We start from the raw sequence: 20,155 nt of genomic DNA, 5'->3' as shown, positions 1-20,155 counted from the left end.
TGCTAACTATTGATCATCCTTTGTTAGAGGCATCTTAATTTTTTTTCATTACACGTAAATCTGGTCAACCATGCAGCTCGGTGGCAAAGGGATGGAGCCCTTGACTTGGAGTCAGAAAGACTCGAGTTTGAGTCCTGTTGCAGACCACTTTCATGTCCCTGGTTAAGGTCACTTAACCTCTCTAAGCCTCAACTTATCTATCAAATGGGAATAACAATAGCACCTACCTCACAGGCTTGTTGTGAGGGTAAAATGAAATCATATGTGTAAAGTGCTTGGTAAACCTTTAAAAGCAACATGAATGTTGTTCATTCGTTTTCAGTCGTGTCTGAATCTTTGTGACCCCAGTTGGGGTTTTCTTGGCAAAGACACTGGAGTGGTTCGCCATTTCCTTTTCCAGCTCATTTTACAGCTGAGGAAACTGAGGCTATCAGGATTAAGTGACTTGCCCAGGGTCACAAAGCTAGGAAGTGTCTGAGGCCAGATTTGAACTCAGGAAGATGAGTCTTCCTGACTCCAGGCCAGATGCTCTATCTGCTGTGCCACCTAGATGCCTTAAATTTACATGTCATTGTTATTAATATTAACAAAAGCAGTTTTTAAAACAATGAAAGACTGGTGTTTGTTTTCCCTTTTCTAGGCTCTTTGGTATAATCCCGATCAGCTTCTTCCAAAGGAACTGAAACATTAAGTCATTTATAGGAGAATGCTTGCTGCCCAGTGGAGTCAGAGGTATGGCAAACCAGAATCCTCATAGATGACAGAGGAAGCTGTTCATATATGGCCGTGATAAAGCCAGCTTTGATGATCTATATGATTTCTGTTGAAATACCGAAGAGCTCCATTAAGTTGTTATGTATTACCCTCTTGTCTGAGTTATCCTTGCTTTTATAATAGGTTCACTTACTTAAATGCCTGTATATGCAGTGCCTTTGACAAGGTGCTTGGGCTCTCTGCTTTGGTTTCCTAGATGTAAAAAGTTGACTTTTCAGAAAGGCATTTCCTGAAAACAGTCCTTATAGTAAGGGCTGATTGTGCTGCCCTTACTACTGTTTGTCATTGTTTAATGATTTAAAATATTTATTTTGGTGAAGGTGCTCACAGAATATAAAACATTTTGTTTCTCTGGAGGAGTATTTAGGAAAATTTGGGTATAAATGTATGATCTTTTTTCCCTATAGCTCTTCTAAATATCCAGCCTCCTTGTATTGCTCCCCAGCAATTATCAAAGAAGAGTATTCACTGGGCTGAAGAATTTGATTCATTCTTTAAAAAAAAAAAAAGCAGCAAAGATTGTCTACTTTTGAGCCTGTGAATGTCTTTATTAATAGCTAACTCTTTTTTTTGCCCTGTGGAATGAGACTAATTGACTAAAGATGACTTTTGTATCCTCTTAGGTGAACTAGGGTAAGAATGGGAGACTCCAGGGAGCCTTGCCCTCACCTTGATTCTATAGGTGAGGTCACCAAAGAGGACTTACTACTGAAATCCAAGGTAAGGTGTCAGACTCTGTAGATGGGATCTGATTGTGGGCCTTGCTCCTGGAGTGCAGAGATGGCCTGTGTCAGTGGAAGGGTTGGCTGCAAACACAGATTTGTTAATGCTCCTGATGCCAGTTTCTTGTGTCCTCATCCTTCCTCATCCTTTTGAACACTTGGAAATATCAGCATCCTATTAGAAGGCTGTTTTCCTGGTGATGTATTCTAATGACCAACCATGATAAGTTGGATAAGTTTGATTTTAATTTAGCTAGTGTTAATGCTCTCAGGCCATTAGCATTTGGAAATAATACACATATGAACACTAATACAAAGGAGTAACTGAGCATTCTTTGGGGATTTCGTTGAGTCATTTAAAATGTGAAGATAAAGGAGGTATTGGGCAAAATACCTCATATATCTTCTGTTGACCAGGAAGGGCTTATTGGCCCTTTTGGCCTTCTTTAGTACAATCCTTGGTGAGATAAGGTGGAAGCACCCTAATCTCGTTCTAAGTGAGTTATTATTATAAGTATCCGAAGGACAGTTGTTAGTGCCATGTTTTGAAGGGCACTAACAAATTAGCTTGTCTTCAAAAAAGAGCAATCAATAGGGCAAAACCCCTGAAAGCCATGTTATGTGAAGGATAAAAGTAATGAGCTCCCATTACTGGAAGCACCTAAGCAGACACCATCTCCCAAGAATCTTTGTAAATGAGATTCTCAGGGCAGGAGCTTGGACTCAAAAGTTTATGATTCTGAGAATCTTATGCTCTTTTACTTGTTAAGAAGAAATGAGGCTTTGGTGTAGTTTTCATTGACGCAGTGCTCCATCTTTTTCTCAGGAAAAAGCAAATGGAGACACAGACGAGAGAGGCTTTTCCATACGTGACAGAAGTGGGGGCAAAATCTTGGCCAGAAAGAGATGAGGAGGAGAGAAGGTTCTATGATATCTGAAAGAGAGCACAGTGAGGAAGTGTAGAGTACAAAGGAGACAGCAGCATGAGAGAGCAGTAGTCACGAGGTATGATGTAGTCAGAGGGGACATAACTAGAGTGTCCTGCTCCAATTATCTTTTCTGGTATCCCGGACACTCCTAGAGCTTCCCTATTTACCTTCAAGAATGTCATGAAATTCTTGAAGCAAAATTAACTTTAAATAATAAAACACTCAGAGGAGAAAAGTATGGTGTGAAATCAAGCAAGTTATAAAGACCATTAAAATTCCAGAGCAGTTGAGAATCACTGGTGTCTATGTTTCTACTCTATGCAGCATGAACTGCCCCCGAAACAGAACATTTAAAAAAATTTCCTTCAAGGCCAGACTTATTAAGGATCCCTTTAATCAATGATTGCCAACTTAGTGACTGTTTTCTAACCATCCCTTTTAATCTCAGGGCTTTTTTTTCAGATACTTTCTTAGATTTTGGTTTTTACATGTTTTATAGTCTTTAAAACTAATCAAAGAAAAAATAACTCTGAGTCCTACGATGAAAACCTGGGTGGGATCTAGAATTTCTCTCAGAATTCATGAGGGATGCAGTGGAGGAATTGTGGAAGAGGAAACTTAGGCTGGGACTGGGAACTATGCCACCGACATTGTTTTTGTTTCCACTTGACTCTTCAACTTTGAATTGATCACCTTACCCTCTCTGAACCCCTCACTGTCTCCACCTCTAAAATAAAGGCACTGTGTGCATTATCTTATGTTTTTGCTGTAAGGCCATCCAGCAGTGGTATCAAACTCAAATAGAAATGGGGGCCACTAAACAAGTAAGGATCCCTGCTGGCTACATATTGACTTAGAAAACCACATATTAACACTATCTATGTTGTGTTGTGTTTTTATTCATTTTGTTAACTTATTTCCTAATGACATTTTTATCTGGTACAGCCTGGGCTTTTTATTTGATGCCTCTGCTATAAGGTGTCTAGAAACATAAAAGTTCCTTTTTTTAAAAAGATGAACGGATCACACAGCCAGCCATATCCTCCATCATTAGCTTCTGGAGACACATAATAAGACGTGCAATTTTATAACAGAAATGTTTGCCCCTCTGTCAAAATTAAAGCCTATGTGTTTTTATTAATCTGTGGCTTATTCTTTTTAGGTTCCTTTAATCAAATCCTACTCCTGGGTACTTCCCATTTGGCAGCATATACCTATCCTTACCTAATGGATCCTTCTTTATGAAGGTTCCTTAGTCTTGAATCAGCATCTGCCCATTGGGCATCTTGGGGCATCTGGGTGGTAAAATGGATAGAGAACTGGGCCTGGAGTTTGGAAGACCTGAGTTCAAATCTAGCTGCAGACATATCCTAGTTGTGTGACCATAAGCAAATCACTTAACCTCTGTTTTCCTCAGTTTCCTCAACTATAAAATGGAGAAAATAGCACCTACCTCCCAGGGTTGTTGTGAGAATCAAATGAGATAATGTTTAGCACTAAGCATGGTACCTGGAACATAGTAGGCATTATATAAATGCTAATTATTATTATTATCATCATCATCATAACTATTATTTGAACTGGGTGTCCCATAGGTGTCTCAAATGCAACATGTCCAAAACTGAACTCATTCTCTTTTTCCTCCAAACACCATTCCCTTCCCAGCTTCCCTGTTCCTGTGGAGGACACTACCATCCTCTTAGTTCCCAGGTTTGATATCTCATTGTCTCTCTTGCCTTCTCACTCAAACTCAGCCTACATATCCAGACTTGTCATAGCATTACTTGGTGATCTCATCAGGTCCTATTGATTTAATTATCATCTCTCTACCGATGATTCTTAAATCTGTTTATCCAGCCCTGACCTCTCTGCTGTCCTCCAGTTACTCATCTCCAGCTGCCTATTGGACATCTCAAACTGGATGTGCTATAGACATCTTAAAATCATGTCCAAAACTGAACTCATTTTATTCAACCCCCACCACCTCTTCCAAACTTTGCTATTACTATCAAGAGCAATACCACCCTCCAGTCACACAGACATACAACTCAGGTTTTGTCCTCAGTTCTGCACACTCAGCCCCCCAGGTCCATTCTGTCCCAAGACCTGTTGATTTTACCTTCATACCATCTCTCGTAAGAGATCCTCTCTTCTGACAATGTCACCACTCTGGTGCATGCTCTTACCACCTCATGCCTGGTCTGTTGCAATAGCCTAGTGGTGGCTCTCCCTGCCTCAAGTCTCTTCCCACTCTAGTCCATTATATCCTACACTAAGCTGCCAAAGAGATTTTCCTAATACGCACGTCTCTCTATTGCATATTTAACTTTAGTGGCTCCCTGTTACCTCCCTCTATGATCAAACCTCAAATCCTCTGTTTGACATTTAAAGCACTTAACCTGTCCTATACCTGCTTTCTGGTCTTCTTATACTTTCCTCCCTTCCATGTATGCTGTGATTTAGTGACACTGGCCTTCTTGCCAGTCCTTGCACATAACACTTGATGTCACAACTCCGTGCCTTTTCATTGGCTATCTTCCATACATGGAATGCTCACCCTTAAAGACTTGGCTCAAATCCTACCTTCAGAGGCCTTTCCATTCCCTTTCCCTCAGTGCTCATTCCGTCCACTGATACTACCTTCCATTTATAATGTGAGTAAATGCATGTGTATATATATATATATATGCATATAGACATAAACACATCTATATCTGAGTAGTATGTAGTTATTTGCATCTTGTGTCTCCCTTGAGAGTCTGAACTCCCTAAAAGCAGGAACCAGGTTTTTGCCTTTCTTTGTATCCCTAGTGCTTAGCAAGTGTGTGGTACAAAGCAAGTACTCAATAAATGCTATGCAATAGTGGTATCCAAAGAGGGTTTTGACCTGACCCCCAGGATTATGTGATTAACCATTTGAAGGTTAAGAAGATGGATTCCATACTACCATCCATCTTGGGTCTTCAGTACCTCAATATCTACTCTTTCCCCCTAAAACTTCTCCCATTCCTTCTTCTTGGCAAGCTCCCAACCTCTTCTTCTGCAACAGGCATGTGCCCCTCTGGGTAGTTTCAGGCAGATTGCTGTGTCTCCACTTATACTGCCACCACCTCAGTTTAGGCCCTTATCACCTCTTTCCCAGACTATTTCGTTGTCTCCTAATTGGTCTCCCATCCTCAGATCTCTACCCCACTCCAATCCATCCTCCTACATAGCCCCCAGAATTATTTTCCTAAAGTTCAGGTGTGATTGTGTCACTTATTTACTCAATAAATTTCAGTGGCTTCTTTTTGACTCTAGGATCAAATATTAATCTTTATTTCATCCTTTAAAAAAATTTTATCTTCGCATAAGTTTTATAATGTTTAAAATTATTAGTATAATAAAGAAGTAAATATGTGCACATTGAGATGCACGTAACATTTTTTAGTGTTAGGGATGCATGATCGTAGAAGTTTGGTATAAAGTGTAAGACTGAGGTGTCAATGCATGAGATGATTAGGAAGGCATCATAGTGGAAAGAGCCTTTCCCAGGACATCAAGAGCCCTGGCTTTAGGTCTGGCTTTGCCACTGACTCAACTGGATGGGTTGCTTCTTTTCTCTAGACCCAAGTTTCCTCTATAAAATGAAGAAATGATTTATAAGGTCCCTTACAGTTCTTATGTTCTGTGGCCCAACTCTCCACTGACTCTGGAGGATGGATCTGTTGGCTGGGGCTTCTGTAGAGTTCCTCTTCCTCTCAGGATGTTTCAGGTCTAGAGTCGCAGGTCATTCTTGGATTGCAGGTATTGGGGCTGTGGAGCTGTGCATAATCTGAATATCGGGGTGCTGGTGGGAAAGTTCAGAGCTTTCGTGTTGACAGGTCTGAGGGATTTCATTTGGCTGAGATTTGCAGACATTTAAAGTGAGAAATTGGGTATTTTTTACTAGTGAACAACAGAAGTGATGGCAGTTTATAAACCTGCACTGACTCACCCAAAACCTGGAAAATTTCTGGGTCAGTCGTAGACTTAAGCAGAAGCCCCAAGGTGACTCCCGTATCCTTCTCAAAAGAGATTCTTTTTCTTTTGCATGGACAAAGGGGACTTGCCAGTCCTGTGGAGCAGAAGGACCGAACCTCTGGGCCTGTCTCCAGGTAAAACACCTCAGGGTTTTCCATGGGCCAGTGATGTCCACAGCTTAGGTTAGGCCATCTCCCTAAAGTCTTTGAATAGAAAATGGGTTCCAACATCTAAGATGTAGTTCTCAGAAACCAAGTCAAGAGGGCACCAGAGGACAGGAAATTCAGGGCACATGATGTTACTTATTCACAGCTCTGCTCCAAAAGATGGGAAGCTCCTCAGAAAGTGTTTTACCCTCGTATTTTCGCCAGTCGACCAGATTGTGAGCTCCAGCTGTGTGCACATGCCTTGCTAGGCCTGTGAAGAGTATAGAAAGTGATAAGAAATGAACTTGTAATTTCATTGAGACAGCCCCTTGAAAAGTAAAGAACAGTATATGATTAAGTGCCAACTGAGAGGTACAGATGAGTGGTACAGGAGTACTGAGGAAGGTAAGATCAATCTTCAGATTGGAGTGCTTGTAGAAAGCTTTGTGTAGCAAATGGGATTCATGTTGGGCCTTTGAAGTGGCCAGTAAGATTTGGGGGAGTTGGGAAGGAGATTCTAGGTATGGGGAATAGCATAAACTCAGGCAAAGTAAAAAGAAAATTGAAGGTGAAAAAAGACCAATAAATAACATCAAGTACAAAAATTTGAAACCACTCACCCCTTGGTTAACACTAGGTGTCTGTTTTCTCTGCTGTCTATAAAGGGAATATTCCAGAATTAGGAAGTTTCTCTGATTCTCTGGGGATTGGTTCCCAATCCCAGATCACAAACCAAGGGTCAGATCCTTAGAAAAAGACATTTCCACTCTCCTGTGGCAAAACAGGAAGTAGAATAGGGAATGAGAAAGCTCTTGTAATGGAGATAAAATGGTTAGAAAAGGCCTGCCTTGAGGACCATAGCAGGGCATCTCCTCCTTCTTATACAATGAAAATGTAGCCACTCTACAAGGGGGGCAGCTGTTGCCTTTTTCACTGTAGGGGATGTGGTAGTTATTGTCTGTGAAAGGGCCATGAAGCGCCTAAAGCTGAAAGAGCTCTTTTTGTAGAATCACTGTCACATGTACTTCATCTTGAGATAATTAGATATTCCCAATTTTAGTTCACTTTTAGACTTTGAGGTCAAAAAATCTCCACAGTGTCCAATTTAGGGTTGTATTGGGAGAAAGTTGGGAAGGAGTGTAGTAGTGGCCTAGATGCTGTATCTGTCATTCAAGATGAAGCTATTTATTTGGTCTGGGTTTTGTAAGCTGCTTAGCATTTGCTTCTACTAACTCTTATTTCCTTTTCTGTCCTCCTAGGTTGCTTGCCCTTATGTTGGATGTGGGGAATCTTTTGCTGACCATAGCACCATTCATGCACAGGTGAAACTTCCTCTACACATAGGTTCCCAAAATGGGCAGTACAGCCCCTTGAGGAGCACTGGAACAATCCAGGGGAACACTAGTAGCCTTGAATGCAATTGGGGGGCCTTGAATAAAAATAAGGGGGCAGGGGAAGCATAAGGAAAGAAGAAAAGAGAAGAAAATTTTGAAAAACCATTTGTACATGTATCATCTGTTGCATAACAGAGTTAAAGTTGTAGTAATTACATTATTTTCCAAATAAATACACAAAATTCAAGTTATAACCAATCAGTGGTCAAGTCTGCCAACAGGTCTTAACAAGCAAGCTGTGCGTTTTCAGGAAGTCCAGCATGCATCGGCAGGAATATGTGCATGTAATGACTTGTTTATAATCCAATACCATATGGTTACATGATACAATATTGTCTCATCAAAATTTCATTGCAGGAAAAAAACCGACATATTTATAATAAATCATTAAATCGATCATTTTTAAAGAAAATATTTTATATTTTTTTGAAATTATGCAAATTTAAAAAAAGAAAACCATTGAAGGGTTAAAGAGAGTAGATTTCCAGGGGGGTGCTGAGTAATTTTTTTTTTTTTTAAAGGAGTCGATAGGCCAAATAAGTTTGGGAAACTTTGCCCTACAGGCTCCTCTAACTGAGTGGGGAGGAAAGAAAACAGCCCTCAATCACTAAATTGTCCAAGGAGTTTACCAAATCTTTTATTAGCAGTTATAGAGATCTGGGCTGTAGGAGGAGTCCATCCAGCTGGAAGTCCTTCAGGCTCATATCTTTATATGACTGTTAAACTACTCTTTGGCTTCCTAGGTCAAAAAGCACAACCTGACTGTGAACCTCACCACCTTCCGTATATGGTGTTATGCTTGTGAAAAGGAAGTATTCTTGAATCAGAGGGTTGCAGCACACCCACCATCTCCACCATCCAAGTTCTCAGAGCAAGTGAGTCTTACACTATTCAGTCCGCAAATATTTCTCTAGTACCTCCTGTGTTCTAGGCATTGCAACTTGCCCCAACATTACTCTTTTTAAGAAGAGTTGGCTCTTTTTCAGCCCAAAGGGCACCTTAGTGCTTTGGATAAAACATGGCACTAAACACTGGAAATTTAAGTTGCATTCTTGTGTGTATACATTCAAAGTGTGATCTTGGGTATGTAATTTCTTTTGGGCCTGAATTCCCCTTTCTGGCAGACATACTGCCTGTCCCTAACTTTCCTAGGATATCTGAGCTTTTTGGAGATGTTGCTAAGCAAATTAACTTACTTTTTCATCTCTTTCTAGTGAGTGTTTACATTTAAGGCTTTCGTCTCAGTGTGTGAATGGATATATATATATATATATAGATTGTGTATGGATACACACATATCTATGGCTTCCTTCTGTGCTGCTGATGTTTTCCTCTGGGTCTTTCATGTAGGAGACTCCATTGCCTTCTCATCCTTTGAAAGCTGTCCCTATTGCAGTGGCTGACGAGGGGGAATCTGAGTCTGAGGATGATGACCTGAAACCTCGAGGTAATGGCCCACTTGAAAGAACAGAGCCACTTACTTTGAGTCTGAACATGAGTGTGTCCTTGTAGTTTCAAAACTCTCACATCCCTCCTTCATCCCTTTCCTGCTTCTGTAGGCCTGACTGGTTTGAAAAACCTTGGGAATTCCTGCTACATGAATGCAGCCCTGCAGGCGCTGTCTAACTGGTGAGTGATCAGGCCACCTGGGGAGATAGTTGGAGATTAGGTTAGGGCCACTCCAAGGCACTGGGCAAAGAAACAAATGAAGACCTAAGTGTGTGGTGGAGGTAGCACTCTATAAAGAAATATTCCAACAGGACATGGCCATAGAGCTCCTTTGGGAGGAAACATAAGGTCCACAGAGCTCAGATCTGAAGGAGTTAGAATGGCAATAGAACTAACTGGGAAGAGGCTGTGAAATTTAGTTTGTCATTGAGAATCCTCTTGGTTATCCTCCCCTGGGGTTTTAGAGCTTCGTCATGCTGGCACCAGCAGGCGCTGCTCTTCTGGGGAGGACTTCTTCTGACTCAGAGGAGAGGGTGATCTCTTGTAAATAAATATCCTCAACTCCTCATTCCCCTTCAGTCCACATATCTAGTCTTTTGCCAAATCTTTTCAGTTCTACTTCCATGGCATGCCTTTCATCCATTCCCTTCTCTCTGCTCTTATAACTGCCGCCTTAGTTCACGTGGTGACTTATCACTTTTCACCTGGCCTATTGCAGCAGCCTCCTGCTGGCTCTGCAGCCTCAGATCTCACTCCTCATAAGGTCACAGTTAGTTTTTTCCAGAGTCACAACTTGAGCATAGAATTACTGCGACCTGAAATCTTCCCATCACACTGTGCTGTGGGGTTTCCTGCTAATCCTACCATGCATTTCTTTGGTGAATTCACATGTGTTCTTCCTCATCATTCTCTCGTTTGTTTTTACTTCCTCTCTAGTCCTCCTTTGACCCAGTTCTTCTTGGAGTGTGGAGGACTGGTGCGAACTGACAAGAAACCAGCCTTATGCAAAAGTTACCAGAAGCTAGTCTCAGAGGTCTGGCACAGGAAGCGGTGAGTGTGTTTCTAACTCAGTCAAATGAGTGGAGAGAAAAAGTAGCTCCTCAATGTATGTTGAGTTTTTTTTTTTTGACATCGCTGTGTCAAGTTGAGTTGGCTAAGACTTGGCTCTATGGTAGCCTCCAAGGTGGGTGGAATTTTGTCATTTTTCCGTTTTTCTTGATTCAAGTCACTTCCTTCGAATAACTTCCTGGTGGGACAGGACAGCTTTGTAAAGTAGAGCTGTTTGTCTTCCAAAGAAAAATCAAAGCTCTAAAGGGACAAAAACCAGACCCAAGTCCTGGGAACTAAAAGCCCTTAAGCCATAGTCAAGAGCTCTTCAGTAATTTAAAGAGAGCTGACCTCAATGTCAGGGAGAGCTGGCCCATACTGGACATGTAACTGTAGGCAAACCACTGAACCCCTCAGTGCCCTAGGCAGGCCTCAAAGACCACAAGTTGCAGAACAGATAACGAACTGCCTAGATTGAGGGACTTGGATATTCCATCACTGGTAGCTCCTTATGAAATCTGACGAAATCGCAGGTTTTTTGGGGGGAAATTTATGGGAACTCCCAGGGAAATCCCTGTGTATTGTACTCCTTCACTGCAGAGAAGTGTTCTGTTGTAGTTGTCAGAGTACTGGCCTTTGAGTTCAGAAGACCTTCATTCAGATTTTGCCACTGACCTGTAATACCTTTGTGACCATGGTCCAGTCTCTAAGCCTCAGGGGCAGCTAGATGGTGCAGTGGATAGAGTGCCGGCCCTAGATTCAGGAGGACCTGAGTTCAAATCCAGCCTCAGACACATAACACTCACTAGCTGTGTGACTCTGGACAAGTCACTTAACCCCATTGCCTAACCCCCCCCCCCCAAAAAAAGATGTCTCTAAGGATCAGTTTCCTCATCTCTAAAATGGAGACAACAATACCCAAATGTAAAGGATTTTGCACATTCTAAGGCACTATAGATGACAGGTACTATTAGTTATAATTAATATGTTAATCATCATTATTACTTGGCCATAAACTGATACTAAAAAGTTCAGTCACTTATTCATGTTTCTTTGATGCTGCTGATAATAGTTGATACTTTGTGTGAGAAAGAACAAACAATGTAGTTAGTATAAAGATGAGTGTGCTTGGAGCCAGGCTTTAACATTTGCTAACTGGGAGATCAGGCCAAAGCCTCACTTTCCTTGTCTATAAAATAGGGGTGATTAAAAAAAAATAAATAAAAATAAAGTAAAATGGGGGTGATAATATTTGTGATGGGATTTGAGAAAGTCAGATATGTCTCTAAAAAGCCTCTGGCTTCATTAGGCGTGTTAATATGTCTTAGAGGATCAGGCAAATAGCATAGTGAATAGGTATGCCATTCATCTTTCTTTGTGACTATACAGAGCTCAAATAAGGAACATGGGGTACAGATAAATCATTGGTTGTCAAGAGCTAGAAGGGACCTTAGTTTACAGAGAAAGTGAAGACCACAGGTCAGATGGTTGCCCAAAGTTACTTCACTTTGATTTGGGCCAGTATTTTTAAAAATGATTCGTTATAAGTATGTCAGTAGGGCTAACTGGAGACTGGAGCCTCAAGATCAATGTTGATTGAATTTATAGACAGAAGGCCTTAAAGTAGAACTGACTTCCCAAGGAGAGTCGAAGGTCTGAATGGTCCAAAACAGTATGCTTGTCCTGGGACCTCAAAGTCCTTAAACTGCAGGCATGAGCTCTTCAGTAATTTAAAGAGAGCCCTAATGTTGTCCTTCTTTTGGCTCACACTGTTCACTGCTGCCAATACAGCCTGGCTGAGAAGATGTTGTTTAGATTGTTCCATTAAAGACAAATATATCTCCACATGCAGACTTGTATGGCTCCTGGCCCTGTCTTGTTCTGAGTGATTGAATTGTCCTACAGGCAGCAAGATGAAAAATGTATCTTCTTTTTCCATAGGCCAAGCTATGTGGTGCCTACCAGTCTGTCCCATGGAATCAAGTTGGTCAATCCCATGTTCCGAGGTTATGCCCAGCAGGTAGGCCGTATGAGGAGTCCAGTGTAAGGCCTATGATATGTGATTAGTCCAAGGTCTTTAACAAACTTAGGATTAAGAAATAGAATATGAACATCACTAAGTGGTTGAATCCTGAACCAAAACACAAATTATTTTTCTTTTTAAAACTATAGAACAAAATTAGCTCATTATAATTTGTAAAAGCATTGAAACCAATCAAGCATTTATTAGGTGCTTACTATATGCTAGGCACATAGAAGGTAGGCCAAGGCAGCTAGGTGGTGCAGTAGATAAAGTGCCAGCCCTTGAATTAGTAGGACTTGAGTTCAAATATGGCTTCAGACACTTATTAACTGTGTGACCCTAGGTCAGTCACTTAACTCTGCCTCAAGTGTCCTCATCTGTAAAATGAGCTGGAGAAGGAAATGGCAAACCATTCCAGTGTCTTTGCCAAGAAAACCCTAAATGGCATCACAAAGAATCAGACATGACTAATGGACTTAACAACATTTGCTAGGCATTGTGCTAAGCACTTAGGATACATAAACAAAAAACAAAAACAAAAATAGTCCATTCTAATGGAGAAGATATCATGTACATATAAAATACATGAAGAGTAGATGGAAGGTAACCTTGGAGTGGAGAATACTAGCAGCTGGGGGGATTGAAAAAGGCCTCTTGTAGATGTTCCTCCTTTAAAAAAAATTTTATTTGTTTTAAATTTTCTCCTTCCCTCACTTCTCCCCCACCCATTGAGAAGGCAAGAAATATGACACCCCTTATACATATGAAGTCACACAAAACATTTTCATATTAGCCATGTTGGGAAAAAAAATCAAATAAAATAAAGGAAAAAAAATGCTGCTCAGAGACCATGAGTTCTCAGTCTGGAAGTGGATAACATTTTTCATGATAAGTTCTTTGGAATTATTGTGGATCATTGTATTGATAAGAGTTTTTAAGTCTTTCATAGTTAATTATCATTACAATATATCTATAAACTGTGTACATTGTTCTTGAGCTTGAGAGAAATCATTTCTCTCATATTTAATAGCTAATTGAATTAGGATCAAGGTTTTTCCCATTTTCTACTTCCTCATTCAGAAATCAGCCCCTGTAGGTTACTTAGGTAGGCTTTGAAGTGCCTGGCTGATAATGAGAGAGAGAACTTAGATCTGTTCAAAAGATAAAGTTAGGTGAATTGATGGATTCCAGCCCATTGTGTTTCACTCAGGTAGGTCTGGAAAAATGTGGATTTTCCCTTTTGTCAGATGGTTGATAGGGATACAGATAATTCTCTTTGACCAAAATTGAGTGATCAAAGTTATGTACCCCAGACTCTTGGTAGAATAGGTCCACCTCTAATTATAATATTCATTCTCATTGTTAACAAATCAGAGTTAATTTTCACCTTCAAAAACACCTACTCTTCCAAGGGCATATAAGCATTGACTGGGTTTCATGTCTAAGAGAGATGGTCAAATGACTATCCTTTTATTAATAATAGGCTAGCATTATTAATAAAATGATTAATTGCCCAGAAACTGTGTCTCTCAAACTTTTTATACATCACATGGTTCTTCTAGTCACTTCATTTTGCATCAGTTCATATAAGTCTATCTAGGTTTTTCTGAGACCATCCCCTTCATCATTTCTTCCAGCACAATAGTGTTACATCATAATCATGTATCATAACTTGTTCATCTATTCTCCATGTGATGGATATCACCTCAGTCTCCAGCCTAGTCATTGTGTATGAGCTTCATCATATATTGCTATAATCTTGCTTTAAAATTTTTGCTTCCATTGTCATTAAGGAAATTGGGTCTATATTTTTCTTTCTCTCTTTTTGCTTTCACTGGATTAGGTATCAAAATAATCTTTGTGTCATACAGGGAATTTAGCATAATTCCTATTTTTTTTCAAATAGTTTATATAGTATTGGAATTATTGTTCTTTAAATATTTGGCAAAATTTACTTGGAAATCCATCTGGTCCTGGGTTGTTTTTTGGTTGTTTTTTTTTTTAAATCTTAATGGAGCCCATTTATGGCTTTTGTTCAGTTTCTTTTTCTGAAAGGGTTATTTAAGTATTCTCTTTTTCTGTTCTATAAACCTGAACAATTTATATTTTGTAGATATTCAACCATTTCATTTAGATTGTTATTTTTATTAGCATAGAACTGGACAAAATTGCACCTAGTAATTGCTTTAATTTCATCTTCACTGGTTGTGCATTCACCCTTTTCATTTTTGATACTAGTAATTTTATCTTCTTTTTTTAAAAAATCTAACTAGTGGCTTATCTATTTTATTGGAATTTTCCCCCCATAAAAATAGCTCCTAGTTTTATTTATTAGTTCAATATTTGTTTTGCTTTCAGTTTTATTCATCTTTCCTTTGTTTTTTTTAGGATTTCTACTTTAGTGTTTAATGTGGGATTTTTAATTTGTTGATTTAGATTTTTTTAATTTAATACCCTGCATGCATTATTGATCTACACTTTCTCTCTGTTATTAATATAAACATTTAGAGATATAGATTTTGCCCTAAGTACTACTTTGGTTGCATCCCACAAATTTTGGTCCCTTGTCTCATTGTTGTCATTATCTTCAGTGAAATTATTGATTGTTTCTATGATTTGTTCTTTGACCCACTTGTTCTTCAGGAATTAGATTATTTAGTTTCCAATTAATTTTTAATCTCTGATTCCACAGCCCTTTATTGAATGTAAATTTTATTTCCTTATGATCTGAAAAGAGTGTATTTAATGTTTCTTCTTTTCTGCATTTATTTGTGGGGTTTTTATTCTCTAATATATAGTCAGTTTTTATGAATATACTATGCACAGCAGAAAACTTTTCTAAAATTCTGTTCATCTCCTTAACTTCTTTCTTGTTTATTTTGTGGTTAGATTTATCTAGGTCTGAAAGGGGGTAAATTGAGGTCCCATACTATATAGTTTTTTTTGTTTGTTTGTTTTTGGTGAAGCAATTGTGGTTAAGTGATTTGCCCAGGGTCACATAGTTAGTAAGTGTCAAGTGTCTGAGGCTGGATTTGAACTCAGGTCCTCCTGACTCCAAGGCCAGAGCTCTATCTACTGCACCCCTGTATAGTTTTACTATCAGTTTGCTCCTGTAATTCATTTAACTTTTCAAGAATTTGAATGTATGCCATTTGGTGCATATATGTTCAGCATTAATGTTAATTCATTTTCTGTGGTGTCATTTAGTAAAATGTAATTTCCCTGAATATCTCTTTTAATTAAGTCTGTTTCTGCTTTTAGTTTGCCTGGGATTATTATTGTTAGCTCTCTTTTTTACTTCAGCTGAAGGATAATAGATTCTGCTCCAACCCCTTATCTTACTTCTGAGTGTGTCTTTCTGTTTCAAGTGTATTTTGTAAGCAACACATTGTGGTATTCTGTTCTCTAATCCATTCTGCTAAATTCCCTTTTCTTTTGTGTGTGAGTTCATCCCACTTACATTCACAGTTATGATTACTAACCATGTATTTCCCTCCATCTTATTCTCTTCTATTTATTCCTTTCTTTTTAACCCTCTCCCTCCTCAAAAGTCTTTTTTGTTTCTGACCACTGCCTCTTTTAATCTACCCTTCCTTCTTATCACTCCCACCCCTTTCTTTTGACCCTAGTTCTCCTACTTTCCTACTGAATAGGATGAATTTCGATACGCAGGTGTGCTTATGTGCATGTGTGTTGTGTTTTTTTGTTTTGTTTTGTGTGTGTGTGTACTCTTCTGTCCTTAAACTGTTTCAGATAAGAGTGAGATGCAAGCATTGCTCACTCCCCCTTGTCATTATCTCTTCCATTGTAAAAACTTCCTTGTGTATCTCACTTATGTGAGATAATTTCCCCCATTCATCCTCTCCCTCTTCTCCGTTTTCCTTTTGAGATCATTCTAACATAATAGACTCACAACTGTGCCCTCTAAGTAGACTCCTTTTAACTGCCCTAATAATGATAATGTTCTGGGGGGTTACATGTATCAGTCCTTTGATATGGGAATGTAAACAGTTATCCCTTCTGATTTCTCACTCATTTTTACCTTTTTATGCTTGAGTCTTGTGTTTGAATGTCAAATTTTCTATTCAGCACTTTTTTCAGAAATACTTAAAAGTCCTCTATTTCATTAAATGGCTTATTTCCCTTCTGTAAGATTATGCTCAGTTTTGCTGAGTAGATTATTCTTGGTTGTAATCTTCCTCCAGAAAATCATATTTCAAGCCCTCTATTCTTACATAGTTGTAGCTACTAAATCTTGTGTGATTCTGACTGTGGTTTAGTGGTATTTAAGTGATTTCTTTCTGACTGCTTGCAGTATTTTCATCTTGACCCAGGAGCTCTGGATTTTGGCTATAATATTCCAGGGAGTTTTCATTTAGTATTTCTTTGAGGAGAAGACTGGTATGTTTTTTTTCAGTTTCTACTTTGGCCCTCTTGTTCAAAGATATCTGGGCAGTTTTTGGTTTTTTTTTATTTTATTTTTTTTAATTTTTTTATTTTTAGGCAATTGGGGTTAAGTGACTTGCCCAGGGTCACACAACTAGTAAGTGTCAAGTGTTTGGTCTGAGGCCAGATTTGAACTCAGGTCCTTCTGAATCCAGGGCCAGTGTTCTATCCACTGCACCACCTAGCCTGGGCAGTTTTCCTTTATAATTTCTCAAAATGTAATGTCTAGGTTCTTTTTAAATCAGCTTTTAGGTAGTCTAATAATTCCTAACTTAGCTCTCTTCAATTTATTTTCCAGGCTAGTTCTTTTTCCTATGAGATTTTGCATGTTTTCTTCTATTTTTTTCAGTCTTTTGAATTTATTTTATTTTTTTCTTGATGTTTCGTGGAGAAAGCTAATGCTTTCACTTGACCAATTCTGGTTTTTAAGGAGTTAATTTTCTTCAGTATTTTTAGATCCTTTCTGCCATTCAGCTAATTTTGTACTAGCTGTGTGACCTTGGGCAAGTCACTTAACCCCAATTGCCTTACCAAAAAAAAAAAAAAAAAGAAAGAAAACAAAGATTAAAAAAAAAAACAAGAAAAATAAAGTTTAAAAAAGTATGCTTTCATCTGCATTCAGACTCCATCAGATCTTTCTCTGGAGGAGGATAGCATTTTTCATCATGAATCCTTCAGAATTGTCTTAGATTATTGTGTTGCTGAGAATAGCTAAATCATTCACAGTTGGTCATTGTACAGTATTGCTGTTACTTTATACACTGTTCTCCTGGTTCTGCTTACTTCACTCTGCATCAGTTCATGTAATTCTTTCCTGGTTTTTCTCAAAGCATCCTACTCATCATTGCTTATAGCACAATAGTATTCTGTCACAATCATATACCACAACTTGTTCAGCCCTTCCCCAGTTGATGGGCTTTCTCTCAATTTCCAGTTCTTTACCACCATAAAAAGAGCTGCTATAAATATTTCTGTATGAATAGGTCCTTTTCCTTTTTATTTCTTTGGGATATAGACCTAGTAATGGTATTGCTGAGTCAAAGAATATGCACAGTTTTTTAGACTTTTAAGTGTAGTTTAAAATTGTTCTCCAGAATGGCTGGACCAGGTCACTATTCCACCAACAGTGCATTAGTGTTCTAATTTTCCCTCTTCCCCTCCAACTTATAATTTTCCTTTTCTATCATATTAACCAATATGATAGGTGTGAGGTGGTACCTCAGAGTTATTTTAATTTGCATTTCTCTAATCAAGTCCTTTGGAGCATTTTTTGACGTGACTATAAATAGCTTTCATTTCTTCATCTAAAAAATGTTTGTTCATATCCTTTGACCATTTATCAATTGGGGAGTGAGTTATATTCTTATAAATTTTACTCAGTTCTCTATATATTTGAGAAATGAGCCTTTATCAGAGAACTTGCTGTAAAAGTCTTTTCATCATGTTTTCTGCTTTCCTTGTTTTTTTTTCCATGTTTTTTTTCCCATCAGTTTTCTGCTTTCCTTCTAACCTTGGCTGCATTTGGTTAGTGCAAAAGCATTTTAATTTAATGTTATCAAAATTATCCACTTTACATCTAGTAATGCTCTCTATCTCTTATTTGGTCATAAATTCTTCCCTTATCCATTTATCAGACAGGTAAATTATTCCATGCTCCCCTAATTTGCTTATGGTATCACCCTTTATGTCTAAATCATGTACCCATTTTGACCTTATCTTGGTATTTGGTGTGATGTGTTGGTCTATACCTAGTTTCTGTTAAACTGCTTTCCAGTTTTCCCAGTAGTTTTTGTCATAGTGAGTTCTTGTCCCAAAAGCTTGGGATTACTCTTGTCATTTGCTACTGTTTATTGTGTACCTAATCTATTCCACTGATCTACCACTCTATTTCTTAACCAGTATAAGTTTTTTGTTTTTGTTTTTGTTTTTGTTTTTGTTTTTATGATTACTGCTTTGTAATACAGTTTCAGACCTGGTATAACTATGCCACCTTCCTTCATTTTTATTTTCATTAATTCCCTTAATATTCTTGATCTTTTGTTCTTCCAGATGAATTTTGTTATTTTTTCTAGCTCTGCAAAATAATTTTTTTCATAGTTGGATCGGTATGTCACTGAATAACTAAATTAATTTAGGTAGAATTGTCATTTTTATTATATTGACTCAACTTAACCATGAGCAACTGGTATTTCTCCAGTTGTTCAGATCCGACTTTATTTGTGTGAAAAGTATTTTGTAATTGTATTCATCTAGGTCCTGGGTTTGTCTTGGCAGATAGACTTCCAAGTAGTTTATATTGTCTACAGTTATTTTAAATGGAATTTCTCTATCTCTTGCTGCTGGACTTTGCTGGTAATATGTATAAATATGTATATAAATATAAATAAATATATAAATATATATAAATGATGATTTATGTGAGTTTATTTTATAAATTTGTTAAAGTTATGAATTATTTCAACTAAGTTTTTAGTTGATTCTCTAGGATTCTCCAAGAATATCATTCTATCATCTGCAGAGAGTGATGGGTTTATTTTCTTATGGCCTATTCTAATTCCTTCAATTTTTTTTCTTCTCTTATTGCTATAGCTAGCATTTCTAGTACAGTATTAAATAATAGTGGTGATAATCCTTGCTTCACCTCTGATCTTACTGGGAAGGCTTCAGCTTATCCCCATTACAGGTAATGCTTGCTAATGGTTTTGGATAACTGCTACATAACATTTTACAGCAAGCTTCATTTATTCCTATGCTGTCTAGTGTTTTTAATAGGAATGGATGTTGTATTTTGTAAAAAGTTTTTTCTGCATCTATTGAGATAACCTTATGATTTTTTTTTTTTTTGTTATTGATGTGGTCAGTTATACTGATAGTTTTCCTAATATTGAAGCAGCCCTGCATTCCTGTTACAAATCCCACCTGGTAATAGTGTATGATCTTTGTGATATGTTCCTGTAATCTTGCTAGTATTTTATTTGGAAGCTTTGCATCAAAATTCATTAGGGAAATTGGTCTATAGTTTTCTTTCTCTGTTTTTGCTCTTCTTGGTTTAGGTATCACCATTATTTGTGTCATAAATTTGTGTCCAAAAATTCATAAATTATATCTCCTTGATCTATTTTCCAGGTCATTTGTTTTTCCAATGAAATATTTCACATTTCTTCTATTTTTTCATTCATTTGATTTTGTTTTGTTATTTCTTCATGTCTAATGGAGTCATTAG

General features: G+C 38.1%; 1 protein-coding gene across 3 annotated transcripts in view; it reads left to right on the top strand.

Moving 5' to 3' along the window:
• Positions 1 to 20,155, top strand: part of USP20 (ubiquitin specific peptidase 20) — a 50,660-nt gene that overhangs the window by 13,427 nt on the left and 17,078 nt on the right. For all 3 annotated transcript variants that reach the window (XM_027869344.1, XM_027869346.1, XM_027869345.1), the window contains 9 exons: positions 641 to 732; positions 1,398 to 1,494; positions 6,508 to 6,561; positions 7,833 to 7,895; positions 8,711 to 8,842; positions 9,318 to 9,414; positions 9,527 to 9,596; positions 10,353 to 10,466; positions 12,405 to 12,483. In XM_027869344.1, the coding sequence (XP_027725145.1) occupies positions 1,414 to 1,494; positions 6,508 to 6,561; positions 7,833 to 7,895; positions 8,711 to 8,842; positions 9,318 to 9,414; positions 9,527 to 9,596; positions 10,353 to 10,466; positions 12,405 to 12,483 (690 nt within the window). In that variant the 5' untranslated portion in view covers positions 641 to 732; positions 1,398 to 1,413. The remainder of the gene's footprint in view (positions 1 to 640; positions 733 to 1,397; positions 1,495 to 6,507; positions 6,562 to 7,832; positions 7,896 to 8,710; positions 8,843 to 9,317; positions 9,415 to 9,526; positions 9,597 to 10,352; positions 10,467 to 12,404; positions 12,484 to 20,155) is intronic.

This window comes from Vombatus ursinus, unplaced genomic scaffold (assembly GCF_900497805.2).
Source record: "Vombatus ursinus unplaced genomic scaffold, bare-nosed wombat genome assembly UNPS02014793.1, whole genome shotgun sequence".
Lineage (NCBI taxonomy): Eukaryota > Metazoa > Chordata > Mammalia > Diprotodontia > Vombatidae > Vombatus > Vombatus ursinus.
The sequence above is the reverse complement of the archived record's forward strand: the minus strand, read 5'-3'. Positions and strand labels throughout refer to the sequence as shown.